Raw genomic sequence first — 24826 nt, forward strand, 5'->3', positions numbered from 1 at the left:
ATACACTCTGGTATTCGTCTCCTTTTTTATGTTGCGGCTTTTGAGCCGGGTCGTAACACCATGATTCAGACAGTACAGAATTTATGTGTTGACAGTATTTTGCCCTGTGTAACTGTTTATGACTAAGTGATATACTTAAATGTCTTTTAGATGCTGTAGTAGTGTCTTTAAAGTTACTGGATTTCTTGTTCCTTTTAAAGATTTTTGTTGCGTGAACATAACACTGTGCCATATCAACAAATCTACTCGTGACTTTTTTTCCTTCTTCTTCTTTCAGCTACCAAAAAATAATTAAATAAATAACAAAACCTTTTGATATTTCTAATATCAAACAGTAGGGTCAAACTGCACTTTGAAAACTCTCTGCCTGACTAGCAGGTTGTTGTGCAGGGTCACAGTTTTCTCACTCGATGCTGGTGATGAAAATGTGCCGTCATAATGTGATCTGGAAAATGCTGCAGAATTCCGGCTTTTATTACTGCTCATGTAACATTTTAATTAAAGGCTTATATGCACTGTGATAATCGTAATGACTATATCAGATATTAGTGGATTCATTTGATTTTAGTAAAGTGTTTAACACGTACACTATAATAAGGAAAAAATGATTGCATTTTAGAAACTTTGTGCACAGTGTTTTATATAAGAGTTACAAACTCACAAGGAGATGAAAGACAGGATTCATCTGAATCCCTTTGAAAAATACACAATAAACAGTATAAAAACACAGTTGTGGCTAAAGAGAATAAATTATTTTGCTGTGTCGATAAAACCAAAACACATAAAGCAATGCGTGGACTGTTCGCTGAGCTATGCAGTGCCATACTTTGATTGTAGATGTTTCCTGAAAGTATTGTTACTGCCATAAAACACATACTTGTTTTGAAAATGTTGAATGTTTTTATTCTGTATACAAAAAATAAAAAGTAGTTTCAGTACAGGTCTTGTTGACTGGTGTTTGTCTCTTTTTATTTCCTTTCTTTTTTTGTGAAGAAGTCCGATTCTGCGCCAAGCGACGGGGAGATAGTTGGCAATAAAATATTATCACAATAAGTACATCGCTGACATTCTTTGTTTAAATTACTGGATCTAGTTTTTGGCTTTTGTACAGTGAGCTGTGCCCAGATAGTGATGATATAACTCGGTCCCCAGAAAAGCCAGAAAATTGTGCTGCTTCGAATTATGTTTAATTTCACCTTTTCAAATATCAGTTAGCAGATGTTTCAGCTGGCATCCCTGAAGGTAGACATGAAACATGCAGCTTAAAGTTGCAGCTATGCTAAACATATATAGATGAGTTATTGGACTGTTATTGGACGTTTTCCACAAAGAAAAGGTTTGTTTGTTTTTTATGTAAAACCCAAATTGCAGAAAGTTGGGATGTTCTTTAAATTTGAACAAAATGAAAACTAAAAGACTTTCAGATCACATGAGCCAACATTGTATTCACATCAGAGCATAAATAAATGAGCTCGTTTCAAATTTGATGTTTCCTACAGGTCTCAAAATATTTGGGACAGCAACGTGTTCACCCTGATGTAGCATCTCCTTTCCTTTTCAAAACAGTTTGAAGCACGTCTGGGCCTCGAGGTTATGAGATTCTTGAGTTTTGTTGTTGGAATTTGGTCCCATTCTTACCCGATATAGGTTTCCAGCCACTGAAGAGTTTGTGGTCATTTTTCGTTTAATGATGTGCCAAATGTTCTCTATAGGTGAAAGATCTATACTCCAGGCAGGACAATTCAGCACCCAGGCTCTTCTCCAACTAAGCCATGCTTTTGTAATCGCTGCAGTATGTGGTTTTGCATTGTCCTGCAGAAATACACAAGGCCTTCCCTGAAATAGATGTCATCTGGAGGGGAGCACACGTCGCTCTAAAACCTTTATATACAATATTGGCTCATGTGATTTGAACGTTTTTAAAAAGGCATGTAGAGATGGTCAAGATGACTTGGGAAGAAAGATGATTTAAGTGAATTTGAATGAGGCAGGATTGTTTGTGCCATGTGGGCTGGTCTAAATTTTTCAGAAACTGTTGATCTACTGGGATTTTTCCAACACAAGTATTTTTAGGGTTTACAGAAAAAGGTCTAAAAAATATCCAGTGAGCTGTAAAGGTCAGAGGAGAATGCCCAGACAGCTTTTAGGAGAAGATTATCTCTGAACCCATAACACATCAAACCTTAATGCAGATCTGCAGCAGAAGACCACACCGATGCCACCCCTTCACACAGGCTCACCAAAATTGGACAATAGAAGGTTGGAAAATGTTTGCCAGTCTCAGTTTCTGCTGAAACATTTGAATGGTGCTGTTGTAAACATCCTGACTTGTATCAGCTGGGCAGGCTGTTGGTGGTGCTGGTGTAGTGTTGCAGGGCATATCTTCTTGGTACATTTCGGCACCTCTTAATACCGATTGAGCATTGTTTAAACATGACAGGCTACCTGAGTATTGCTGCTGACCATGTCCATCCCTTCTAACAGTGTACCTATTTTATGATGGTTCCAGCAGAACAATGCATCATCTCACAAATCTCAAATGATTTCAAGCTATTTTTTTTAACATAAAGAGTTTATTGTATTCAAATGGCCTCTACAGTCTCCAGATCTCAATAAATAGAGATGCAATGCGCTAATTTCCATCATGCATGTGTAGAAAATAAATCTGCAGTGTGCCCAAAACTTGATTCCCAGGATTTAAACAGCTGTAAATGACACACTGGTTTAAAATCTGTCGAGAATTTGCCAAACGTATCTGTTCTGGTCATTCTGAGCCAGAAGGAAGATTCCTATTACAATGCAAAAAGCTAAAATAATTTTTTTTTTTAAAAAACCGATATAATTATATAACATATATTTTATAATGTTGGTACAGTATTGCACAGTAATAATCATACTTGCAAAGCAGGTCATTTCTTTATTTACATATATGGTCATGCAACACAGAGCACCTGTATAAAAAAGCCCAAAGCCGACTGTACTTCCTCAGGAGGCTGAGGTCTTTTAACATCTGCAGGAAGCTCCTGAGGATGTTTTACCAGTCAGTGGTTGCTGGAGTACTTTTCTATGCTGTGGTGTGCTGGGGGAGCAGCACAGCAAAGAAGGACTCATGCAGGCTAGAGAAACTGATCAGGAAGGCTGGCTCTGTGGTCGGCATGAAGCTGGACACTCTGGTGACAGTGGCAGAGAAAAGGACACTAAAGAAACTGCTGGACATTATGAACAATGCTGGGCATCCTCTGCACACGGCCATTAACAACCAGAAGAGTCTGTTCAGTGACAGGTTGCTTCTCCCCAAGACAAGAACTAACAGACTTAAAAACTCCTTTATCCCACACGCCATCAAACTGTTTAACTCCTCTCTGGAGGGGAGAGGGAGGGGAGACAGGAGGACAAAGGAGGGGGGAACAACTAAGCTGTAGTGCCTCTTCACCTCACTGTACAATACCTTGTGCAATACTTTTTGTAAATAGTCAACAGTGCAATAGACCTCAATACTTGAAATGTGCAATTCACTTGTATTTTTATTTTTATTCCTATTTATTCTATTTATCCCCTTCATATATTTTATTTATATTTGTCTCTGTATTTATATATGTGTGTGTATGTGTGTGTGTGTGTGTGTGTATATATATATATATTATATTCTGTAACTGTAACTTCTGTCAGTGATGTGCTTTTTGGAAATCGAATTTCCCAGAGGAACCCACCCGAGGGATTAATAAAGTTCTATCTTATCTTAAAACCCCTTCATACCCCCCTCTTGATTGCAATCTATTTACCAATATAATCAAATATATTGCACATAGAAAACACACGGAAACATCTCACTTTTTGGCACAACACCGGTCATGTTCCTTTCCACAAATATTTTTCATAAAAGTAACCTACTGTTTTTGTACCGGCGGCTGTTCAATTATTATTTTGGGACAGCAGGTGGCGGTAGTGCACCACCCAGTTGGACCAGAGTCAGACGAAGAAGCAGCAGCAGCAGAAGACGAAGAAGAAGGTGTCCGTGGTGACAGCACTCAACATGGCGTTCAATTTTGGCGGTGCCACGAGCAACCCAGCAGCAAGTATGGACATTTTTAGTTAATTATGAAATACTTGTAAGAGCTGGTGATGTGTCACATATTTCGTGTCGAAGCTAAAGCTGTGTTAATGCTTGTACATGAGTAATACATAGAAATGGTCGGCTAATGGTTCACCCTCAGTTGTTACGGTGGGTTCGTCTACCGGCTAACGACAGACATCACGTGAAAACAGAGAGCGCTTTTACACTTGAGTCAGTGCAACTAATGAATTGCAGTCGGATTTGTGTTCGCGTGTTTCGGTGCTAAACTGGGCTCCAGTGAGACCTAGCTCTTGTGGCTAACTGTTTTGGATGCCCGTGTGGAAGCTAATACAAGCTCACCCAGTACTTACAGCGCTCTCTCGTTGTTTGTTTGTTTCTAAAAGGCACGTCCGGGTTTTCATTCGGTTCATTTGGAGCCAAAACTACGCCATCGACAACATTTGGCTTCGGCACCCCAGCCACCACAACCACAGCCTCATCCGGATTCGGTAGTAAGTCCAAAGCTTAGACCCAGATTCACTCCTTACGGGGTTTATCCTGTACATGGGGCATTATCATCACGTAACCGCCACCAATGTGATCAAACCCTTCTTCTCGGAGCATAACTGAGCCCACTAGGTTCCCTCAGTCTAGGGCTCAAAGCTTCTGGGTGTTTTTGTTTTGTTTTGTTAGTAAGTTTGTTTTAAATTGAGCATTTCTTCACCTCTTGATGCACTTTCAACATATCTACCAGTTGGTTTCTTGGGTTTAAATCCTTAACATGGGCAATTTGGATGACGGGGCTCAACCAGCTAACTAAGCACTCACTATATGGTGCACCTCACAGATACAGATAGCTGCTAATCAGTCCTAAATAACAAACTAATTAAATACTCAAATGTCACTCATAAACCTGAACTGCTTGGATGGGTAGTATCACACAACAAGCCATATTGTTTGTCAAAAAGTGCTCTAATAGGGTGATATGGTACTATAAGGTCATTAAGATAAGATGGGGCCTGATTATTTAAGACCTTGTATGTGAGGAGCAGGATTTTGAATTCAATTCCGGATTTACCAGGAAGCCAATACAGGAGAAATCTGCTCTCTCTTTCTAGTCCCTGTCAGCACTCTTGCTGCAGCATTTTGGATTAGCTGAAGGCTTTTCAGCAAGTTTTACGGACATCCTGATAATAATGAATTGCAGTACTCCAGCCTGGAAGTAATAAATGCATGAACTAGTTTTTCAGCTTCACTCTGAGACAGGATACTTCTAAATGCTCAAAAAGGCACCAACGCTATAAACATTGTCAGGGTGTCCAGTTCGTGATGAGCTTGATAAAGACCACCACCTGAAAGGTATTGGTTGTTAAGCAAGCATTCCTGGAGCTTCCCCAAGAGGTCTGGTTATTTGGATGGTCTTTAGTCATATAGGCCTAGAGACCGGTTGGCAACCATCCAGCAACCAAATGTGCATTTTCTCACTGTTTAGCGAGTAGTTGTTGGCTGTTGTTGCTGTGAAATTGGTGTCAAAAAAAAAAAAAAAAGAATGCAGTGCTGCATTGAAGAGCCTCCTTGTGATTGCTAGCAGATTAGTGGTTGCCTAGTTTGCATGGAAGATACACCAGCTGCTCTCCATGCACTAGTAAAACTGTGAAAAGTGTGACACAAACTGTAAACTGAGAGTGTTCACCTTCAGAGTAAAAGTTGTATGTTTTGAAATATATTGGTTGGAATACTGAAGCATAATTTGTAATTTGATGGCTACAGAACTCCGTTTCTGGTTTGTCGCACTTTTTCCAAATTTCACTACGACTCCGCAAGTAGTTGGTGTTTGCAGACAAGTCATCATCTTCCATAAGATGCAATCATAAAGGAGGCTTTTGATGCAGCATTTTCAACCGATTTCACTCAGTGACAGCCAGCTGTCTTTTGTAACCAATCGCCAACCAGGGAATGTGTTGTTTGTTTTTTTTTGTTTTTTTTCCCTTGCAACCAGTGGTTGCCACTTAGTTGCCAGCTAGCCTCAAAGCCTGTGTGACTGCTGTATAACTAGGACCTTACTAGTATTCAGCACAGATAGTTGCATACAGTCCAAAACTGTCTGTACTAGGCTGTTAATGTGGTTTTCATAGCTAAAGTTGAGCATTTTATCATGGGAATGTGGGATTCACTCACATCTGGGAACTGCAATTGTGGGGACTTAAGTAAACGGTCCGTTTGTAAAAGAAAATTCCTTCAGGGGTTGCTACATAGAAGATAAAGACCTTCTTCTTGTGCTTGCTGTTAACGTTTTGTTTTACTAACTAATGCAAAATAAAGCCAATAATGTATTATTTTTGTGTGCTTTGCCTCCATTAGCTCTAACAGCCCCTGGTTTTGGGGCAGCCACCACCACCACTGCTGCACCAGCCACAGGCTTTAGCTTTGGCTCCACCAACACTGGTAAGACGCTCATTGTTCAGACTTTTCTTTTAAGACACTTGAAGACTGTTTTTACAATAAATGAGCCTGTGCTAAATCTGGCGTTGTGTCATTTAATTCCATGTCATTCTCTCTTTCTCGCTGCCTGCCTGCTTTGGCTGCAGGATTTGGGGGGCTGGGAGCTGGAAACACCACGGCTGGTGGGTTTAGTTTTGGGGGGTTCGGTTTAAATGCAAACCCGGCAGCAGTCAGCTTTAATGTGGGGTGCTTTGGTACAGCAACCACCACTGGCACAATTTTCAATTTTGGTAATAGCCTGGCTAGCACAGGTAGATGACCTTTGTGAATCAGTACACTCTGTCTGTAAACTTACATTTCTATCCATTGTTTGATATCTGTGTGGATCAAGGATCGTTTTCTCCTCACCTGGTGATTCATTTCATGAACACAATGCATCGCTGTGATTGCATGAAGAGATAAAATGTTGAATTTTTAGTCATTTCATTTGATTGCTGTCAAGAGTCACTACACTTTCACCTTTGTGTAGAGGTAAATCGCTATATTGTAGTGAAATTCTCATTCTCCTCTTATTAATCGTAGCAGTTGTGATTTCATTCTGTCATTCTCTCACCTGTTTTGTTTTTTGTTTTGCTTTTGGGGGGGTTTGTCACCTCATTGAGCACATTTCTTTTCTCTTCTTCTTAGGCGCATTCGGTGGCTTCGGAACAACGACGACAACTGTTGCTGCACCAGGGGCAACATTTAGCTTTGCTCCCCCCGCAACAGGTTAGTTATAGAGCTGGTTTGAACCCCCACTCTGCTTTATTACAGTTAACATTTCTGTGGAAGCCAGGAAAGGTACATGAAGATAATGCTAGGTTTTTGAAGAACATCTTGCATTTCTGGCCAAATTGCAATGCACTGGAAGAGAAAAAAAATGGGCTTTAATTCATTTCACATTTATTGATATAATGCAACTAAAGACCCTACCATAATAGAGATAAAACCCCAATAATCTAAGAGCAAGCACTTGGCGACAGTGAGAAGGAAAAAAAATTAACAGCACAAAATCTCAGGCAAAAGCAGGGCCAGCCATCTGAGCCTAGGTGGTAAACATCACCTAGGCTACTTTTGTGCTTATTTTTGACTCGTGCTGTGTCGCTCTACGTAATGCTTGTTTCAGTGGATTCAAACTTCAAAGTAGGAAGTGTGTCATGAGTGGCAGTAGCTCACTGGAAAAGGATAGAAAATTTCATTCATTTACTTACACCTAAAAACGCTGCCACACTGCAGATAACAATGAAATGTTCACAATTTTATTTATTTAGATTGTTACCACAAATTTATTTGGAACTATTGTATCACTTTTAAGGCTTCCGTTGTAAAATAACAAATGCTAAAACTGCCAAAAGTCCTTTTATTTTCTGCGGTGTCTCTCCAGCAAAGCTGGAAGCATATTTCCCAAACATTGTTTTCTAAACTGGTTTTTCATGAGCACTCGTACTTCCTCAATCATACTTCCTCCCTGTGTTTGCACGTTGTTTTGTTTTAGGAAGCCTGTTTGGTAACATGCAGAACAAAGGGTTTGGATTCCCGACTGGGCTTAGCACAGGGACTGCTGCAGGAACATCGGGATTTGGAACTGGAACTGGACTAGGAGCAACTAGCCTGGGTGGCTTTGGAGGCTTTAATATCCAGCAGACTCAGCAGCAGCAAGGTAAGAACCTCAATTTCCCTGCAAATAGGGGAAAAATACAAATAAAATGGATATCTGTTGAACAGAGTTAAAGCCAACCACAGCTATTCAGACTGATATTCTGTTAGAAACAAATCTTTTACAAAGTTCAAAACTGGTGCCAATACCTTGTTGTTATAATTATGCAACTTTGGGTATCATGAAATTGGAGACATTTCACTAAATTCCACATGATTTTCTGGCATCTTTCTTTTCTAGTAAAATGTTTTTTGAATACATTTGAAGAATAAGATAAAATGAGCTGTGAAATGTTTTACCTCTGGTTCCCGTGGCCAGGAGGCTTGTTCGGTCAGCAGGCGGGTCAGAATCAGTCCACCCAGCTTTACCAGCAGGTCACCGCTCTGTCAGCTCCCACCTTGTTAGGAGATGAGCGTGACTCCATACTTGCCAAATGGAACCAGCTGCAGGCATACTGGGGCACAGGGAAGGGCTACTACAGCAACAACAACCCACCTGTGGAGTTCAATCAGGAGAACCCATTCTGCAGGTTCAAGGTAAAGACAGAAAGCTCAGCACAGTGTGTTTGGTTTGTTTTGCTTTGAATTTTACATTGTAGTCATGTGTATCTTGTGGTTCCTAGGCGGTGGGGTACAGCTGCATCCCGATGAGTAAGGATGAAGATGGTTTAGTAGTCTTGATTCTTAATAAAAAAGAAGCTGATGTGAGAGCTCAGCAGCAGCAACTGGTCGAGTCCCTCCACAAGATCCTAGGAAGCAACCAGACCCTCACTGTCAATGTAGAGGGTGTCAAAGCCCTGTCGAATGACCAGTAAGTCATAAATATGTGATTATTTTTCTTTTTTTGTTTTTGTTGTAGTAGTAGTAGTAGTAGATCATGTAGAAACACTCTTGTATCTCCTGTCCTTTTTAGAACAGAGGTGATCATTTATTTGGTTGAGCGCTCTCCCAACGGCACCTCCAAGCGAATCCCAGCGAGTACCCTCTTCAACTACCTGGAGCAGGCTAACATAAAGGTCCAGCTCACTCAGATTGGAGTGGTCATGTCAGTGACGCGCACAGAGCTGTCCCCAGCACAGCTCAAACAGCTGCTGCAAAATGCTCCTGCAGGTAAATGTGCTTTGGTGTGTTCTTTTCTTGTGTACAGTGGTCCCTCGTTTATCGCGGGAGTTACGTTCCAAAAATAACCTGCAATAGGTGAAATCCGTGAAGTAGCCAACTTTATTTTTCACAATTATTATAGATGTTTTAAGGCTGTAAAAAGTTTAAACCTTCGTAGAAGAATACGTCCAGTATTATAGAATGAAACCAAAGGCACCCGCGGTTGCCTTTGACGGTGCAAAACGTTTCGTCGACGTTGTTGTTTGTTGGGGAGGAAACTTACAAACATACAGCACAGCACTTCAGAGTCACACTGCTAGCAATCGAAGATTTATGTAAATATGAAAAGCTGAATGCGCTCTGTACTGTACAGGGGAGATGGCACGATATTGATTGACAATGCTCTGCAGCCAATCAGGACGCAGAATATAAAGTGCTGTTTTAAAAAAAAAAAAAAAAAACATGCAAAATTGCACACACAAAAAATCCGCAAAACAGCGAGGCCATGAAAGGTGAAACACGTTATAGCGAGAGACCACTGTAATAGAAGAAAGTGTCATTCAAGTTGGTTGTTTTGAATAGTTGCCAATAATGTTTCTTCCTGAACAGGAGTGGATCCTATTATCTGGGAACAGGCCAAGGTGGACAACCCCGATCCAGAGAAGTGAGTTGGTTGTGTTGTTATAAGTTTTTATTATAATTAACGCAAAGTTACCCGAGTTTATAAAAAGCAAGACATCTGGCTAAATAATACAATTTTATTTAACTTAGTTGAACCAATATGGAAAATGACAGATAAACATGAATCGACTCCAAGTGTTCATCAGTCTATAACAAACAGTCTGAATTATTTATCTGTTATGATAAATAATTCAAAACCTAGTCTACTACATGACCCATAGAGGGCGCTAAAGCATAAGCATAAAGTCTGGGCTGACGATAAGATAACTGTTCTATATTGCAAACCATTGAGGGACCAGCAAACACTAATAAACAGCAAGTAAGCAAGCAACATACAAGAATAGAAATAGCACACTAGCATAAACATCCATGACCCCTTTTCACACATTTTTAATAAATTAGTTCATATTAGGAGAAATGTTTTTCTGAAAGCCTGAGTAGGAAAAGCCGAGGCACCAATTCCCCAGATTTGATCTAGTTCCGATAATAAATAGTTTCTAAAGGTTTTTTTGTGAGTTGTTACCGTTAACTACAAGTTCAACAAAAATTCAATAAAAGCTGCTGCTTCATTTTGTGTCCAGGTTGATCCCAGTGCCCATGGTAGGATTTAAGGAGCTGCTCCGCAGGCTGCAGATCCAGGAGCAGATGACTAAACAGCACCAGACCAGAGTGGATGTGAGTGTAGTAGTCACTGTTCCTGCTGTTTGTGGTTTTAATTTTCCAGATTTTTTTTCCTTCTTTTTCTTAAAGGATTCAACATGGGTGCAGTGCATGTAAGCACAGGTGTTAGTAATGACATGAAGGTTCAGCTTTAATGTGATTAGAAACACCCGTGTTTACCTGCTATTTCAGGTAGAAATGTTCTGTTAACAACAAAATCAGTTTGGAAGCAAGTATATTTATATTGTAACACTTTGTTACGCTGATCCCAGCACGAGACGCACACAGTTCTCAGTTGCACTTTCAGGGGACGTTTATTTAAACACTGTCCAGATCGCTCAGTTCTGCTTTGGATCTCTCTCCTGCTCAGCCCAGCTCTGCTCCACTGTGCACTCTGTCTGCACTGCTATCCCCAGGCCCCAGCAGCTACTGCAATGGGAGAAAGTGTGATTAGTATGGTGAAAATCAGATGTGTCGGCCAGCCTCCCTTGGCACGGTCTGCTGATCATTGCTCCACCCCTCCCTGCAGCTGAGCCACAAACCACACCCCACCACACACATATGTATATCCTAGGACATTTCAAACTAAACTAGAACATGAGACCTGGTAGCTGTGTGGGTTCTCATCTGCTTTTTTCTACTTTTTAATATTGTCACTTGAGTCCAGTTCTAAGGCTGTTGGTCTTGAACTGTGTGTGTTTCAGCATAATGTTATAAATGTCAAAGTTCTCGTCACTCTGTTAAACGCTGCTTCAAAATGAGTCACAGTATCTGTTGTAGCGAGTGGACCTTTAAGTTGTATAGAGGTATTAGCCACACTGCTTTAATCAGGAAGAGGAAAGAGCAACAGAAACACCTGGATCTTTTTAACCTAAATTTCCTGGCAAAGGCGGTTAGTCAAAGTCACGGCCAAGCACAGGAGAGACGGCTACATAACTCTAAAGAAGTATTACATTTAAGCTACCTTGTGATTTACAGTCAGCTCTAATATCTGTGCAGATTGAGCATCCTTGCCAGATCAGGTTTGGCATTTTTCTCTGTTGTCCATGGCCCCTGCATTCAAATAATAAATTAATTTTGCTCCAGGTGAAACTTTTTCCAAGTCTTTTTGCATTCGGGCATGAAATTTTGGATGTGTGAAGACCTCTAATATCAAACATATGCTTGTTATCAGTTTTAAAAAAGCATAAAGTACTTGCAATCAAAGGAATTCTGGAAATGTCACAAAGGTTCATCCTCACTGTTTTCAACCATGCATGTGTGGACTTGCAGATTATCTCCAATGACATCAGTGAACTGCAAAAGAACCAAGCAACCACAGTGGCAAAGATCGCCCAGTACAAGAGGAAGTTGATGGATCTATCTCACCGAGTGCTGCAGGTTGCTGTCTCACTTTTTTTTTTTTTTATTAAATAAGCCATTCAGACATCCCTACATCTCTGTTAAACTTAGAGTAACTGTAGGAGCTCAAAATTCACTGTTTACATAAATAAAAATAATGTGTGGGAATTGAAAAGTAGAACTGTGTTTTGCATGAAATAAACTGTCATATCTGAATGACATCAGTCTAGAGCTTTCCCTTCACTACTTTATAAGTTTTCTTTTTCCCTTCCATATTTATCTCTCCTCCTTTGTTTCCCTTGGAAGGTGTTGATCAAACAGGAGATCCAGCGAAAAAGTGGCTACGCTATCCAAGTGGACGAGGAGCACCTCAGAGTGCAGCTGGATACCATTCAGTCTGAACTCAATGCCCCCACACAGTTCAAGGCAAGTGTGTTGAAACTGTGGCTGCACAGTGCTATGTTCTTTCAAACAATTAGAGTCGCTATGAAATATTTTTGTAATCAGGTATTCTATCAATTCTCCATTGACTAATTGAGTAATCGCATAAATACGTTTGCCTTAATGAGGAAATAGAAATTATTCAAAAAGGGGGGGGAGATGGGCACCATCAGCAGGGAAATAACCTGGTGCCTGTCCATGAAGAGCTCTCAAAGAATCTTAAATTGCACTCTGAAATAAACTGGAAGCCAGTGTAGCTGCATCAAGATTGGAGTCGCATGTGAAAACTTGGAGGATTTCGTCAGAAGCCTGGCAACAGCATTTTGAACAATTTGCAACCGTTCTAGGGAGGTTTTGCTAAGACGTGTGTGTGTGTATAGTGCATTGCTGTATTCCAATCGTGACGAAACAAAAGCATGAATAATCATTTCGAGTTTGGGACATGACACAATGGAGCTTCGTTTGTTAGCTTAGTTTCTCTTAGCTGAGTGCTACAAAGAAACAATGCGAAGACTTTTCATTGAAGATATTTTTGTAATAGTTTTTCGAGTTACTTGATGAATCATTGCAGCCCTAAAATGAATGAACAGTTCGTACAGTTCTTAGCAGCTATTAGACGTCAAACGTGTGTTTGTTTTTTACAGTATTTGTTCTATCTTTGTCTTACAGGGTCGGTTAAATGAATTAATGTCCCAAATCCGGATGCAGAACCACTTTGGAGCTGTGAGATCAGAAGAGCGCTACAGTGTGGACGCAGACCTCCTCAGAGAAATCAGACAGGTGAGTCGGAACTTTAGCACCTCTGACCTGCAGTTGTTGTGCAGGCATTCACAACATGTGTTCAGTGATTTCTGAAAGTCGGCCCAGGACTTAAAAAACACTAAGAAGGAGAACATTAAAGTAACATTTGAGTCTTCCGATACTAAGTTGCAAAAAGCTGAAAGATTATCATGATGTTAACATCCAGTCAGGGTTCTCACCCAGCTTCCTTCACGCGGGTAATCTCTGAGGTGCTGACAGTGAACGACAGAAGTAATCACTCTTGCACAGGTGCATTTTCCTTATTGCAAATAAGTGTAACATTGTAAAAACATTAGCTTCAAGGTCGGTCTCAGAGCTTCTGTGTTGTTTACTGGTGGCTCTAATCTGAGGAAGACTGCTCTAAACTTGTGGATGAAGGCGGAGACAGCTGAATGTTTAAGTTGTCTTCTCCCGGTAACTGAAACACTGTCTCCTTTTCTCTCTCTTTCAGCACTTAAAACAACAGCAGGAAGGTTTAAGTCATTTGATCAGTGTCATCAAAGATGACTTGGAAGACATCAAACTTATAGAGCACGGGCTGAGCGACAGCGGACACATGAGAGGAGGCATCCTCAGCTGAGTCTGCCCCACCAACCCGCACATGCTCAGACACACAATCCTCCCAAAAAAATGGTGCATCAGCCATTTAATTTAGAGGTAATCTGCACTGTAGTTCCCTGATAACCCCAGTGATATCTGAACCTGTCTGCTCAGATGATCATTTTGACTAGAATGTGCCTTTAAGTCCCCACATGGACAGGTTTATCATTTGCCCCACTTTCTGTACCAGGTAAACACTGACTGGTTAATCTGTGCTTTCTCAACTGACACAGCCCTAATGGAAAAGACTCAACAAAGTCTAATAATAGCTGGGATCCCTTATGTCAAATCAGATTATAATTATAAGACTACAAATGTGACTGGCATGTAAACAAGTTGTGTATGTCACCAGTGAAGACATTGTAAATACATGTTTGTTTTTCTTTTTTATCCTCCTAGAATGTTAATAAATTTCATTTGTTGAAAAAAGCACAGTGACCTTGCATCTCTTGCACACATACTTTAAACAATGGCTAATTTCCCCAATAATCTATTCCTGTGTGGGAAAATGTATTCCTGTAAGTCCACCTATTTTGTGATCTGAGCATTTTCATTGTTTTGGTGCAAATATAGAAACACCCGACGGTCCTTCTTTAGCTCTTCAGGCCAGCCCTTTCCAACATCTCATCAAAGCAGGGCTTGAGTTGATAGGATTTATGTCTCGGATTCACATCCCGGTGGAGATGAAAGACTGATTGGCAGTTGAACTTATTAGGCAGCTTTCATGCAGATTACATCCCCTCATCTAACTTCTACTTCAGTACCTGGCAAAGAGCTAAACATCTGAATTCTCCAGACCCGGCAGCCTTTGCCTCCTTACTTTCGTCTTATTGTAAATATTTAATACCCATTATTTGTTATTATCTGTTCATCTGCCTGTAAATATTTGGGGGAAAAGTCCACATATACTACGTTGCCAAAACTATGTGAGCTACCTACACATTACACATAACAGCCACAGGAGCTTTTTATGATATCCCATTCTAAATGGAGTTCCCCACCATTGCAGCTATGAAAACCATTCCCATTCTTCTGGGAATTCTTTTTGCAAGATTTTCACCCAGAAGAACATTTGAGGCCGGACACTGAGGGCTTGGATTGTAGTCTCCATTCTACTTTCTCCCAAAGGTGTTCAGTGGGGTTGAAGTCAAAGATCTATGTGGACAAGTCAAATTCTTTCATATCTAATTTTTTTTTTTTTTTTTTTTTTTTGTGTGTCCTGTTTGGATCTTTAGCCATCAGAATTGTTGTCTTAAGGCCAAGAAAGATGCCAAGCGGATTTATTTTACCAAGTGGATCATCATGGCCTTGCCATATTGGTCCATTTGATTGACCTTTATTATAATTGTGAATTTATTTTATTTTCAGTTGCTACAAACGGGACAGACATGACTGGGGGATAGGACAGGGAGAAAGAATGAAAGAAAGAGAGGGAGAGAAAGAAAACCAAAGGGGAGAAGAGACGGTGAGAAGGGGGGGAAGAAAGAAGAAAAAAAAAAACACCTGGGTCACCTGTATGGAGAAAAAAAACAGAAGAGAAAGCAAACAACAAAGAGCAACATATTAAAAAAAAAACAGCACCATCACAATAAACTAGCTAGCAGTAGATATCAGTAGATACTAAATAATAAACGATATTGTGCAGCACGCAAGATAGACAGCGCACAATGTGCTTTGAGGCAGCAGCCAAGAAAGCTGTAGTCCGCGTCTGTGAATACCCGTGTGTACACCTGTGTGCATACCTGTGTGGATCAGCATGCTTGCATTCCAAAGGTTCCTTCATGTAATGATCTGTTAGAGGGTGTGGGGGGGCCACAGCCCCGTCCTCCAGGGCATGAAGCAGGTATGGAGGAGATCAAAACTCCAGACATCCAGACGCCCCCAGAACACAAGAGACCAAGGAAGACCAACAGAGGGGCAGCCGCGCCACTGTTCCAGTAAGAGCTGAGGAGAGTCCCAGATGAGGGCTCACTCAGCAGCCACGGAGCAGAAGCCAGGGGGGGTTGCAGTGACGCGCCCGTGAGCTCCGCCGGCAGCCAGCTGTGCCAGAGTGACCGAGCCCCAGGCCGAGAGGCCGGGGGCACCCCACCTCCGAAGTGGCCCGAGCGAGCCCCAGGCTCCAGGCCCCGATAAGCGGCCGCCAAGGAGTGAGCAGGTGTGTACCCGGACGCCCACCCCCAGACACAAAGAACCACCAACACACCGATACCTGAGGGAGTCCGCCACTGGCAGGGGAAGTGGTGGTGGGTGGAGATAGGCCTCCAAACCTTGGAGGGCCTGAGATGTCCCCAGAGAGGTGGCGTCTGATACCCAACCTGACATATAGACACAGACATACAGGCACACACAGACACAAACATCCATTCCCCCCCTCATGCCCTCATATGCACTTACTCCACACTCACCCAACGTGGAGACAGACATAGAGAGGCGCTGTACACACAATCACACTCCCCAAGCGTACTCTACAAACCGGATCTAGGTACCCTTGCCCCTGGAGGGGGGAACTGCACCCAGACCCAGGTGGTGTTACCCTTTTCCCTGCGGTGGGGAGAGGCAGACCGCCCCGACTCCGTAGCAGCAGGGAGGCCCCACACTCCAGACCGCAGTCGGACGGCCAACTCCTCCTAGCCCCCCCACACCAGCAGGCCGCAGAGAATTTCATATCTAATTTATCAAACCAGGCCTTTATGGACCTTATTTTGTGCACTGAAGCATAGTCATACCCAAGTCATTCCATGGCTAAGCAGCTGCGAGCTAGTCTTACACTCCAAGAAGTAGCATACAGCTTTTATACTGATGTTAATCCAAGAGGAGATTTGAAATTGTGCAGTTATTGAGTCCATAGAGTGATGGTAGCATTTACACTTGTAGCAATGAGACTGAATTCAGGTGTTTGTTTGTTTTTAAAGATTAAGAGGTGCAATTAAGCAGCTTTCATGCAGGTTACATCCCCACATCTAACTTCTACTTTAGTAACCTGGCAAAGAGCCTGCGTCTGTATGGTGTATCACAGCTATTATCACTAACAGAAACTGAGGTCAAGAAAATCATGACACAAGCTGTGAGCTGCATCTGCAGTATGCCCTCCTACATCCACTCATGCAGCTCACTATGGAACCACGAAAGACATCATACTGTATCTATTTTCCATTAACACTTTATAATACAGACTAAAGGCATAATTCCCCAATGATTAAATGGTGTTTCAGTGTATTTTATTTGAAATTGCAATTAAAATGTATTTACCTACAAACACTTAAATGTATGTACACTAGAAAAAGGGAGTAATAACTAATGTTTTTATTAGTAACAAACAATTATATTGTACAGTACATTGTGAAGTACATTTAATTATGGGGAAATTGTTTTTTTTAATCAGTTGGTAGTAAAATACATTGAAATTAAACTTAACTACAGGGGAGTCACGCCCTTATTCACCAGCTGTATTAAAAAGTGTTACCATTTTTCCCTCTCCTGTAGTCTCGAGGAACTGTGAATAAACTACGATGTGTATCTGTAACAGTATCTGCTCCAAAGATGTTAATAGTGCACTGAGTACAAATAGACAAGCCAGTATTGCACCTGTTTGATGTTTTTATTCACCAACTAAACAGGTGAACTTTCAGTTAGATAAAAACTTTAAAAATACATAGAAAGTTTTTTAAAAAGTGGTGAAAAAGATCTACGTTGCAATGGAAAAATAATCTTTTTAGTTCATGATGTAAAATACTACTAGTACCCCCAACTATTAAACTTTTCATGATTGTGCATCAAGGTAAAACGTAAACACAGCCCTTCCAGCATTTCAGCTGGTGCAGCTCCAGCTCCCGGTCCATCCTCTCAGGAATGTGCAGAGAGGTCCACCAGACGGAAAGCCTCCATGAACTCATTAATATCGATGCTTCCGTCCTTGTTAAAATCGATGCTCTGGGCCAGGTTTGCAATGACATCATCACTGATCTCTGTCTTGAGATGAGAGCTCAGGAGTTTCCAGGTTTGGCGAAATTCCTCGTAAGAGATCAAACCTTTAGGGGGATGTGGAGCGAGAGGAAAATTCACAAACCTGTGCTATATTGTGTTGGTGACCTTGGAGGTGATCTCAGAAGGTCTTTCACCCATTCACAGAAATAACAGAGCATATAAAAAAAAAAACAGTCAAGCTGAGTAGTAGGACATGGGTCCAACACTGCTTATAAACACTAAAACTGAGAGTTTGGTTGTTAACTAACCTGAGTGATCTGTGTCTATGATCCGAAAGATAGTTTCCAGGTTGGAGTGGTTTTTGTACATCGTCTCCAGTAGGCTGGTATCTGATATCTGTCAGGACAAGATGCATGTTTTGTATTTTGGGGTGCCATACATTTTTCATGGTTTTACAGCTCTGAGCAGAAGGGAAGTAAGTTAAGAACAAATGAGTCACCTCTAGTTTGGGCTCAGTGATGGAGAGCTCCTTCATCCACTCCTGGTAGTCCACCATACCATTCTTGGTGCTGCTTACAAGCTGTGGGCGCAGCACTCTCCAAGGCAAACCCAGCTTCAGCACGCTCTCTGTGGCACTTGCCCAGTGACTTGGAGAGATTATCCCTACGAAAAGATGGGAAGAATGACGAGCCCTCACACTCTCATATGCTGCCGTTATGATGTGTTTTATGTTCTGAAAATTCTGAATGCTATTTAGTGTAAAGCAGTTACAGCTAACCTGTGTTGTTAGGATCAAACTCTCGGAAGGCACTGATGAGATCTGACTTGTGTACGAACAGCTGTCGCCTCAGAGCTTGTAGAGCTGATCTCTCCGTCCAGCCAACACTGCCGAAAAGCCAAGAAGGAAAAGAAAATCCTCAGGGATTTCATATTTATTAAAACAATGTGTACAGCCATCTTCAGCAAAGGTTTTCACTTGATTTTCCACTTTTCTTCCAACTCAAAAGAACTTTTTGTCAGAAAATCTCATGAAAAACTCTTTGAATTGTTAATGTTAAAATAATGCTTGACTATTTCTCTGTGCTCCTTTACCTTTGTCTCAGTGTGAGCTCTCTGCAAGTCCTGCTGGCCTGATACTGAACAAAGTGAGGGACCAGATCAGCTCCCATTCTTATATAGGCTCCTCTATTGCTGCCCACCTCGTAGTAATTTGAAGCCGAAAAAATTGTTAGTACCTGGATACAAGAGAAGAGATGATGGGAAAAATAAAGGTTTCTTCTGTCACTCAGAAACCTGTGCTTTATGTGCTCACCCTGCGGTTGTGGCAGAACTCATAGCCATCCTGTTTGCATTCATGGGAGCGGATGAGGAGCTGCAGGTTGTGTCTTCCGAGAACCTCCTCCGTGACATCTGGGCCCCAGTAGCAGCCTCCCCCTCTCACTTCATTGGGAATGCAGCCATTTTGGGGCATAGGATCACTCCACAACAGGTCTACCATCTGGACAGAGGGTATCAATGAACTGTATGAGCACTCTGAAGAATTGGTCTATGTTTGACGATCCTCACTACCACTTACTGGTTCCCACTCGTGCTCGTAGGTCTCTGTTCCTTCTTCACACTCTGGGTCTGAGTCAGAGTCTGGCTTCTTCCTTTCTCCATACGACTGGTCAAACCCAGCCAACCTACGTCTTTTCTTCAGCTCGTCATCCACGGACCAGTTCATGTGCTGATGGCTGGTGTGGAGGTTATGCAGTGAACGTCGTGGGAGGCCTTGAGGTGGGGTTGAGCTGTGGTGAGTCAGCGATCGCACCCGACGTCGAAAGTCCACTGGAACGCCGGCGTCTCCGTTCCTTCTGTTCGTTGTCTGGCTGTTGCTGCCGTTCACGGCTAGCTTAGTCATCTTTGGAGGTCTGAGGGTTGACGCATACTGTGCATGTTGAAAAAACAAAACACAGATGAAGTATGCAGACATTTCTGTTTTCTTAGAACAAAATTCAAATTAAAACACAACGAACTGAAAGTGAAAGGTCGTTCTTACTTTGTGTCTGTCCACTCTGGCTATTACGTTCAGGTCTGTTGTGTCAGAGATCCCTCCATGCGCAATCAGCACCTTGTGATCAATCACAGTAGCCAGAGGTAGCCAGCTGAAGATCTTTTGGAGAAGCTTAAGGATCTTCTTGCCGTGCACCTGCAGATCAAGTCATCTTTATCATACCTTGTATATAGTCACGGTCATTATTATCATAATCCATCCTCTTCTGCAGGGCTAACACAAACATAGATATAGACAAATATTCACTCCTAAGGTAATTTTTTTCTGGCAGTAACTTTTTTTACAGATGTAAAAACAGTAAAATTCAATGCATGTTTAAAAAAATACTTGAAAATTCTTTCTTTTTAATATTGTACATTCTAATGTATTTTTATGCATTTAGGTTTTTTTAATATTATTTGTTTATTTGTTTACTGTTTGGGTGTCAAACTGAATGCTAATATTAAAGTAAGTTTAAGCCTTACCCTATATTTTCCCAAAACTTCTTTAGTAAAGCCATATCTGGGAAAACACAATGAATGACAAAATTAGTAAACACATCATATGTTGGATCGATATAAAAATGATTTCTTTAAGCTAGACTATGACTGCATTCTGACTGAAGATGTAAAACAAAACAACAGAAAGAAAAAATGAGAGCGAGATTGAGAGAAGGAAGAGTTCTGAAGACTGGCTTACCTTAGGTTAACAATGTGGTCCTCATGGTTCCCTCTGTTTAAATGAACATCATTGGGGTAGACTAGCAGGAACCCAAACAGGATGAGCAGAATCTCCAAGGAGTTTTTGCCACGATCCACAAAGTCCCCATTGAACACATACGGTTTCTCAGTAGATGGCAAACCATTCTGGACAGTTTTAAGAGGAAAGTTTGATCAAATTGAACATCTAGGAGTGGCAAGCCTGTTTGAAATGTGTGGATTGTGTAGCCTAGCCTACTTTATAGAATATCAATAGCAGATCTTCTAGCTGCCCATGGAGGTCTCCTGGAAAAGAAAACAGAAAACCTGTTTATTTCATCATATGACTGCTGTGACTACAGTAGACTGAAACTGACAAAAATGATCAAATAAATCATGTGGTAATGATCATATCAACAAAAACAATACAAACTATAAATATGAGGTTTAATTATTTATAAAGCGTTACATAAATCAATATATCTGTAGGTGTTTGCCACCATAATAATTTATCCATCAAATAATTTCACAATTTGTCTTACTTTCCCATTTTATTTTATTTTGTTACACATTTTCTTATATTTCTTCCCAGGGCATATTTATTTGTTTAATTTGTTGCAGAAAGTCACGTCACATTTATTTTTTGTTTCATTGTGCAAAAAAAGACAATACCGGTAACAACAAAGCAAATAGGTAAGTAATTAATTAAATAAAAAATAAAATAACATGGAAAAATAAATGGAACTGAAAAGTAAAACCAATAATAACAAATAATACTTAGTATGTATTATTCTTGATTTTGATTTTGACGGTTTCAGTCCTCCATAGCTGGGTGCATGCTCAAATAGTAGGAAATAAAAAAGGCACAGTTTGGGGATCAAATCTAGGAAAGGCCTGTTGTGTACCACATATTGTAATCTCCTTGGTGTGACAGGAGGAAAGATGACTGATGTTTGGAAGAATTCTTAGAAGTCTCCAAGTCTCCCCAAGAATCTGCAGAACATATCGTGCATGGAGCTGCTACTGGGGGAAAGAAATCATGTATGAATAATCCGAGTGTGGAAGAATAAGGCAAAAAAAGACTATATCTGCCTCCACTGTACCTACTTGCTTGTGCTTAAAAGCCTCGACAAGCTTTGACACTCCGCAGAACGTCATGGGGAAGGTCAAGTGGGGCCCCGTGTAGCTGTCTGGTACATCTATGCTCTTGTAGCAAAAATATCTTTCCCATTCTACATCACGGCAGATTTCGTTCTCACGAAAGATGTGAGAAATTAGATTTCCTTCATTAGAGACAGAGGAGAAAAGAAACGGACGTGGATCAGTGCAGTGAGGAAAAGCTACTTTCGTGCTTCTCAGCAGGGAGCAGGCTGGGTGAGCTCGGATTAGCTCACTGCCTGTAATCTAATGAAACCTATAATACCGCGAATGAAACTGTGTGTGATAAGAGTCACTGTCTTACTTTCACTGCTGGCTGGGGTGAAGTGGTCCATCAAGAAGCCAAAAAAACTGTACAGCTGCAGGAAGTGAAAAAAGTAACCATAAAAATGACAGTTTGTGAAATCATACAACTAGTCCGGTAAAACTGTGCTTAAGCAGAGTGGACACCGGACCCCTTGTCAGTGCAGGTATCATAGTTAGCTGATACTGATGTCATGTTTTCAGATGTCTGTTATTCATATATCAAAGTATAGGACACATTAAAATTATGACCTATGGCTAAAAGAAAAGTGAAAATAAAAATAGCATGGCAGACAATTAGTGTCTGTATTAAATTCAATAGTAGAAAGCGATGTGATGACCTGTCTTATAGTTAAAGCAAATATGTCAGCTTCATAGTGATGCTATCCAAAACGGGCAATACATCCACTAGCTGTGCAGGTATTCCAGTCTCTACCAGAAAATTGCATGACCAACATTATAAAACACCGGAAGATGGCTAAAAATTACTTTCATAATGCATATATGACACCAACTTACATTAATTGCGTGAGCTCACCTTGATCTGATCTTGCTGTCCTGCATATTCAATAGACTGGAAGATGTTCCACGTGCACCTGCGTCTGATCTCCAGCCGGGCAACATACTGCCGATACCAGCGCTGAATCAACAGAGCCGCTCTGATTGCTGAAGATTTGGAGAGAAACAACAAAGCACTCATCTTCCATTACCAGTACTTTTACACTCTTAGTCAGATCCAGGTTGAAACACTTACCAGTGGCAGCTTTACCGCATGCATAAAAGTGGGGTTACATTTACAAAAGTTAAACTTACTGAGAATTTTTCCAGAGAATAGTTTGAACTATACACTATGAAAGGTACAGCTGATGAAGTAAATAAACTTACCTGGGACTGAGAGGCTCACTAAAATGGGAGAAGACACTGAGTTGTAGTTTTACAATTTCAAAAAAGCATTTCTTTAAAGAAGAAAAAAATTGGAAAGTAGCTGCACCTCTGTCACATTTCTTCTGCTGTACTTCTGATTTTCTCAGGCCACAGCCCATGACCTCTTTGCTGTTGTCACTGTCAGAAACAAAGACAAAGATACTTTCACGCAGAAGTCTGAAATTTCTGAGCTTGTGTTTTGCAACCTGGGAATAGTGCAATAATAGATCTCTAGATACAAAATAACATGCTATACTTATTTTTACAGTTTAACTGACACTTGATTTATGAAATGTTCCCAATAAATCCAAAATAGCATTCACAACACAAGTAACGTAAATGTAAATAACTTGGAAAAACAAATTATTCCTTAAAATGACTGAATTCATGATGTTAACCATTAACAGAATAAGAACCTTGGCATTTAATATTAATATAAAAATGAAGAATATACAGCAAAATCCAAACAAAAGCCCACACTGAACATTAATAACTTACCTGGCCACGTCCCCTTCCGTTCATTACCTCCTCTCTTACACCTTGTAAAAAGTAAAAGGAAAAAAGTATAGGTTATAACTTTATGACTATTTTGTTTCCCTTGTGTAGCAGCATGGGAAACCGCACGTCCTCTCTCCACAGCTACAGCACCCCAGTCATCACAACAACACACCAGCAAGTGTCTCAGACAGGCTCCTGCGATTGCTTAAACAAAACAAGATGCAAGTGGATTAGGATTAAACCTTACTACAGCTGGCATCTGCGCTGAATAAACAGATGACAGCTCTAATAAAGGGCAGCAAGTGTTTTGAAAGGAGGCTTAGCTGCAGTAAATACAGATTTATTCATGAATGAAGTTACAAGTACAGCACAGCATGTACTCTAATTTGCTCTCTTTCTGTTCCTTCAGTAAGTTTTTGCTCACACCTCAGTGTTTCCAGGCCTCTCACCCTGAAAGAAAACGTTTTTTAATCTTTAGTTTTGTAACACTATTAATGTCTCTCAGGTGCTTCATAGTATGACTGGCAGCAAGACTATTGGATTGCATAACATTGTTGCACCTTTATTAAGTGCCACCTGCAATGCACTTCACATGTTGTTGCGTTTTGATACAGTTTACTGTACTAATATTTGTCTTTATTAAAATGCTACCACTGAAGTTTCCCCGTCTTGCTGTGTTAAATGCTGCCACACCTCCCGTGCCCTGTTAAGCACCAATGAAAATTGTTCATTGAACTCAGCTTGTTTTCAGCGTCCTCAAGAAAGTCGTCTGTGATGTCTGCTTCTAAACGTTTGTCCGTGTATAAAGTCTCTGTGTGATCCCAGCCAGCAGCACCTGTTGGTGCTGTGACTTTCTACGACGAGGAAGTGGTGGGAGACGTCTGCTACTCAAGGACTCTCATTCATACATAGCTGCAAGCTGTCTAAAGCTGGAGAATCCCACAGTGACACACACACGCCCACCATCAGTGCGCTGGACTTATTACTCACACTTTGGGGAAATGGTTGACTAAATGGTTGAAGGCTAAAACAAGGGCAACTACAGAGCACACTAGTCCGCGAAGACACGGAAAAATCCATTACTGAGAGATGTTACAAAGAAGAACAAAAAGGGGGTGACACACCAGGCACGAGACTGGATGCGCCGCCATGTGGCAATACACTGCGTTACAACAGCAACTCTTACAACACCCACACTCAGATCAACAAGCACACAAAAGAGAGAAAGCAAAGGGGGAGAGAGAGAAATGGCAGAGACCCACAGGAGGACTGGAGCTCCATGACTATTCACCACCCAAAAACCAAAAATGGCTATGTCCATCTTTTATATACAGTCTTCTACACCCCAAAAAACTGCGCGTGTCGTGTAAAATCACTTTTCTCTGTCTTTTGGCTTCCTTCTCATTAATTCGCCTCTTGATGTCTCAAAAGTGTCCTGTGACCATTTGATGAGTCTGATCTCCATGCCAGATA

General features: G+C 41.1%; 2 protein-coding genes across 6 annotated transcripts; one reads left to right on the plus strand and one right to left on the minus strand.

The window, feature by feature from the left end:
• The first annotated feature begins 3934 nt into the window (after positions 1-3934).
• On the plus strand, positions 3935-14248 carry nup54 (nucleoporin 54). Of its 4 annotated transcripts, XM_026173523.1 has the most exons (15): positions 3935-4076; positions 4459-4566; positions 6416-6499; positions 6643-6678; positions 7184-7264; positions 8031-8195; positions 8511-8728; positions 8815-9002; positions 9105-9301; positions 9902-9956; positions 10555-10648; positions 11906-12013; positions 12281-12400; positions 13085-13195; positions 13668-14248. In XM_026173523.1, the coding sequence occupies exons 1-15, from the start codon at positions 4034-4036 to the stop codon at positions 13794-13796; spliced, it is 1737 nt and encodes a 578-aa protein (XP_026029308.1). In that variant the 5' UTR covers positions 3935-4033; the 3' UTR covers positions 13797-14248. The 4 variants fall into 4 exon arrangements, with proteins under 4 accessions (XP_026029308.1, XP_026029310.1, XP_026029309.1 ...); XM_026173525.1 differs by lacking the exon at positions 4459-4566; XM_026173524.1 differs by lacking the exon at positions 6643-6678 and having other exon boundaries at positions 3936-4076.
• Positions 14249-17400: 3152 nt separating this feature from the next.
• On the minus strand, positions 17401-24802 carry ppef2b (protein phosphatase with EF-hand domain 2b). Of its 2 annotated transcripts, XM_026173521.1 has the most exons (19): positions 23354-24802; positions 22923-22993; positions 22817-22834; positions 22686-22694; positions 22470-22597; positions 21933-21987; positions 21578-21753; positions 21376-21490; positions 20730-20776; positions 20472-20638; positions 20258-20294; positions 19779-19928; positions 19317-19667; positions 19053-19238; positions 18833-18975; positions 18519-18625; positions 18240-18403; positions 18049-18136; positions 17401-17844 (listed from the first exon to the last, which is right to left on the minus strand). In XM_026173521.1, exons 2-19 carry the CDS (start codon positions 22972-22974, stop codon positions 17660-17662), a joined length of 2178 nt encoding a protein of 725 aa, XP_026029306.1. In that variant the 5' UTR covers positions 22975-22993; positions 23354-24802; the 3' UTR covers positions 17401-17659. The 2 variants fall into 2 exon arrangements, with proteins under 2 accessions (XP_026029306.1, XP_026029307.1); XM_026173522.1 differs by lacking the exon at positions 22686-22694 and having other exon boundaries at positions 23354-24801.
• Positions 24803-24826: the final 24 nt, after the last annotated feature.

Source organism: Astatotilapia calliptera, chromosome 7, assembly GCF_900246225.1.
Source record: "Astatotilapia calliptera chromosome 7, fAstCal1.2, whole genome shotgun sequence".
NCBI classification, from domain to species: Eukaryota; Metazoa; Chordata; class Actinopteri; order Cichliformes; family Cichlidae; genus Astatotilapia; species Astatotilapia calliptera.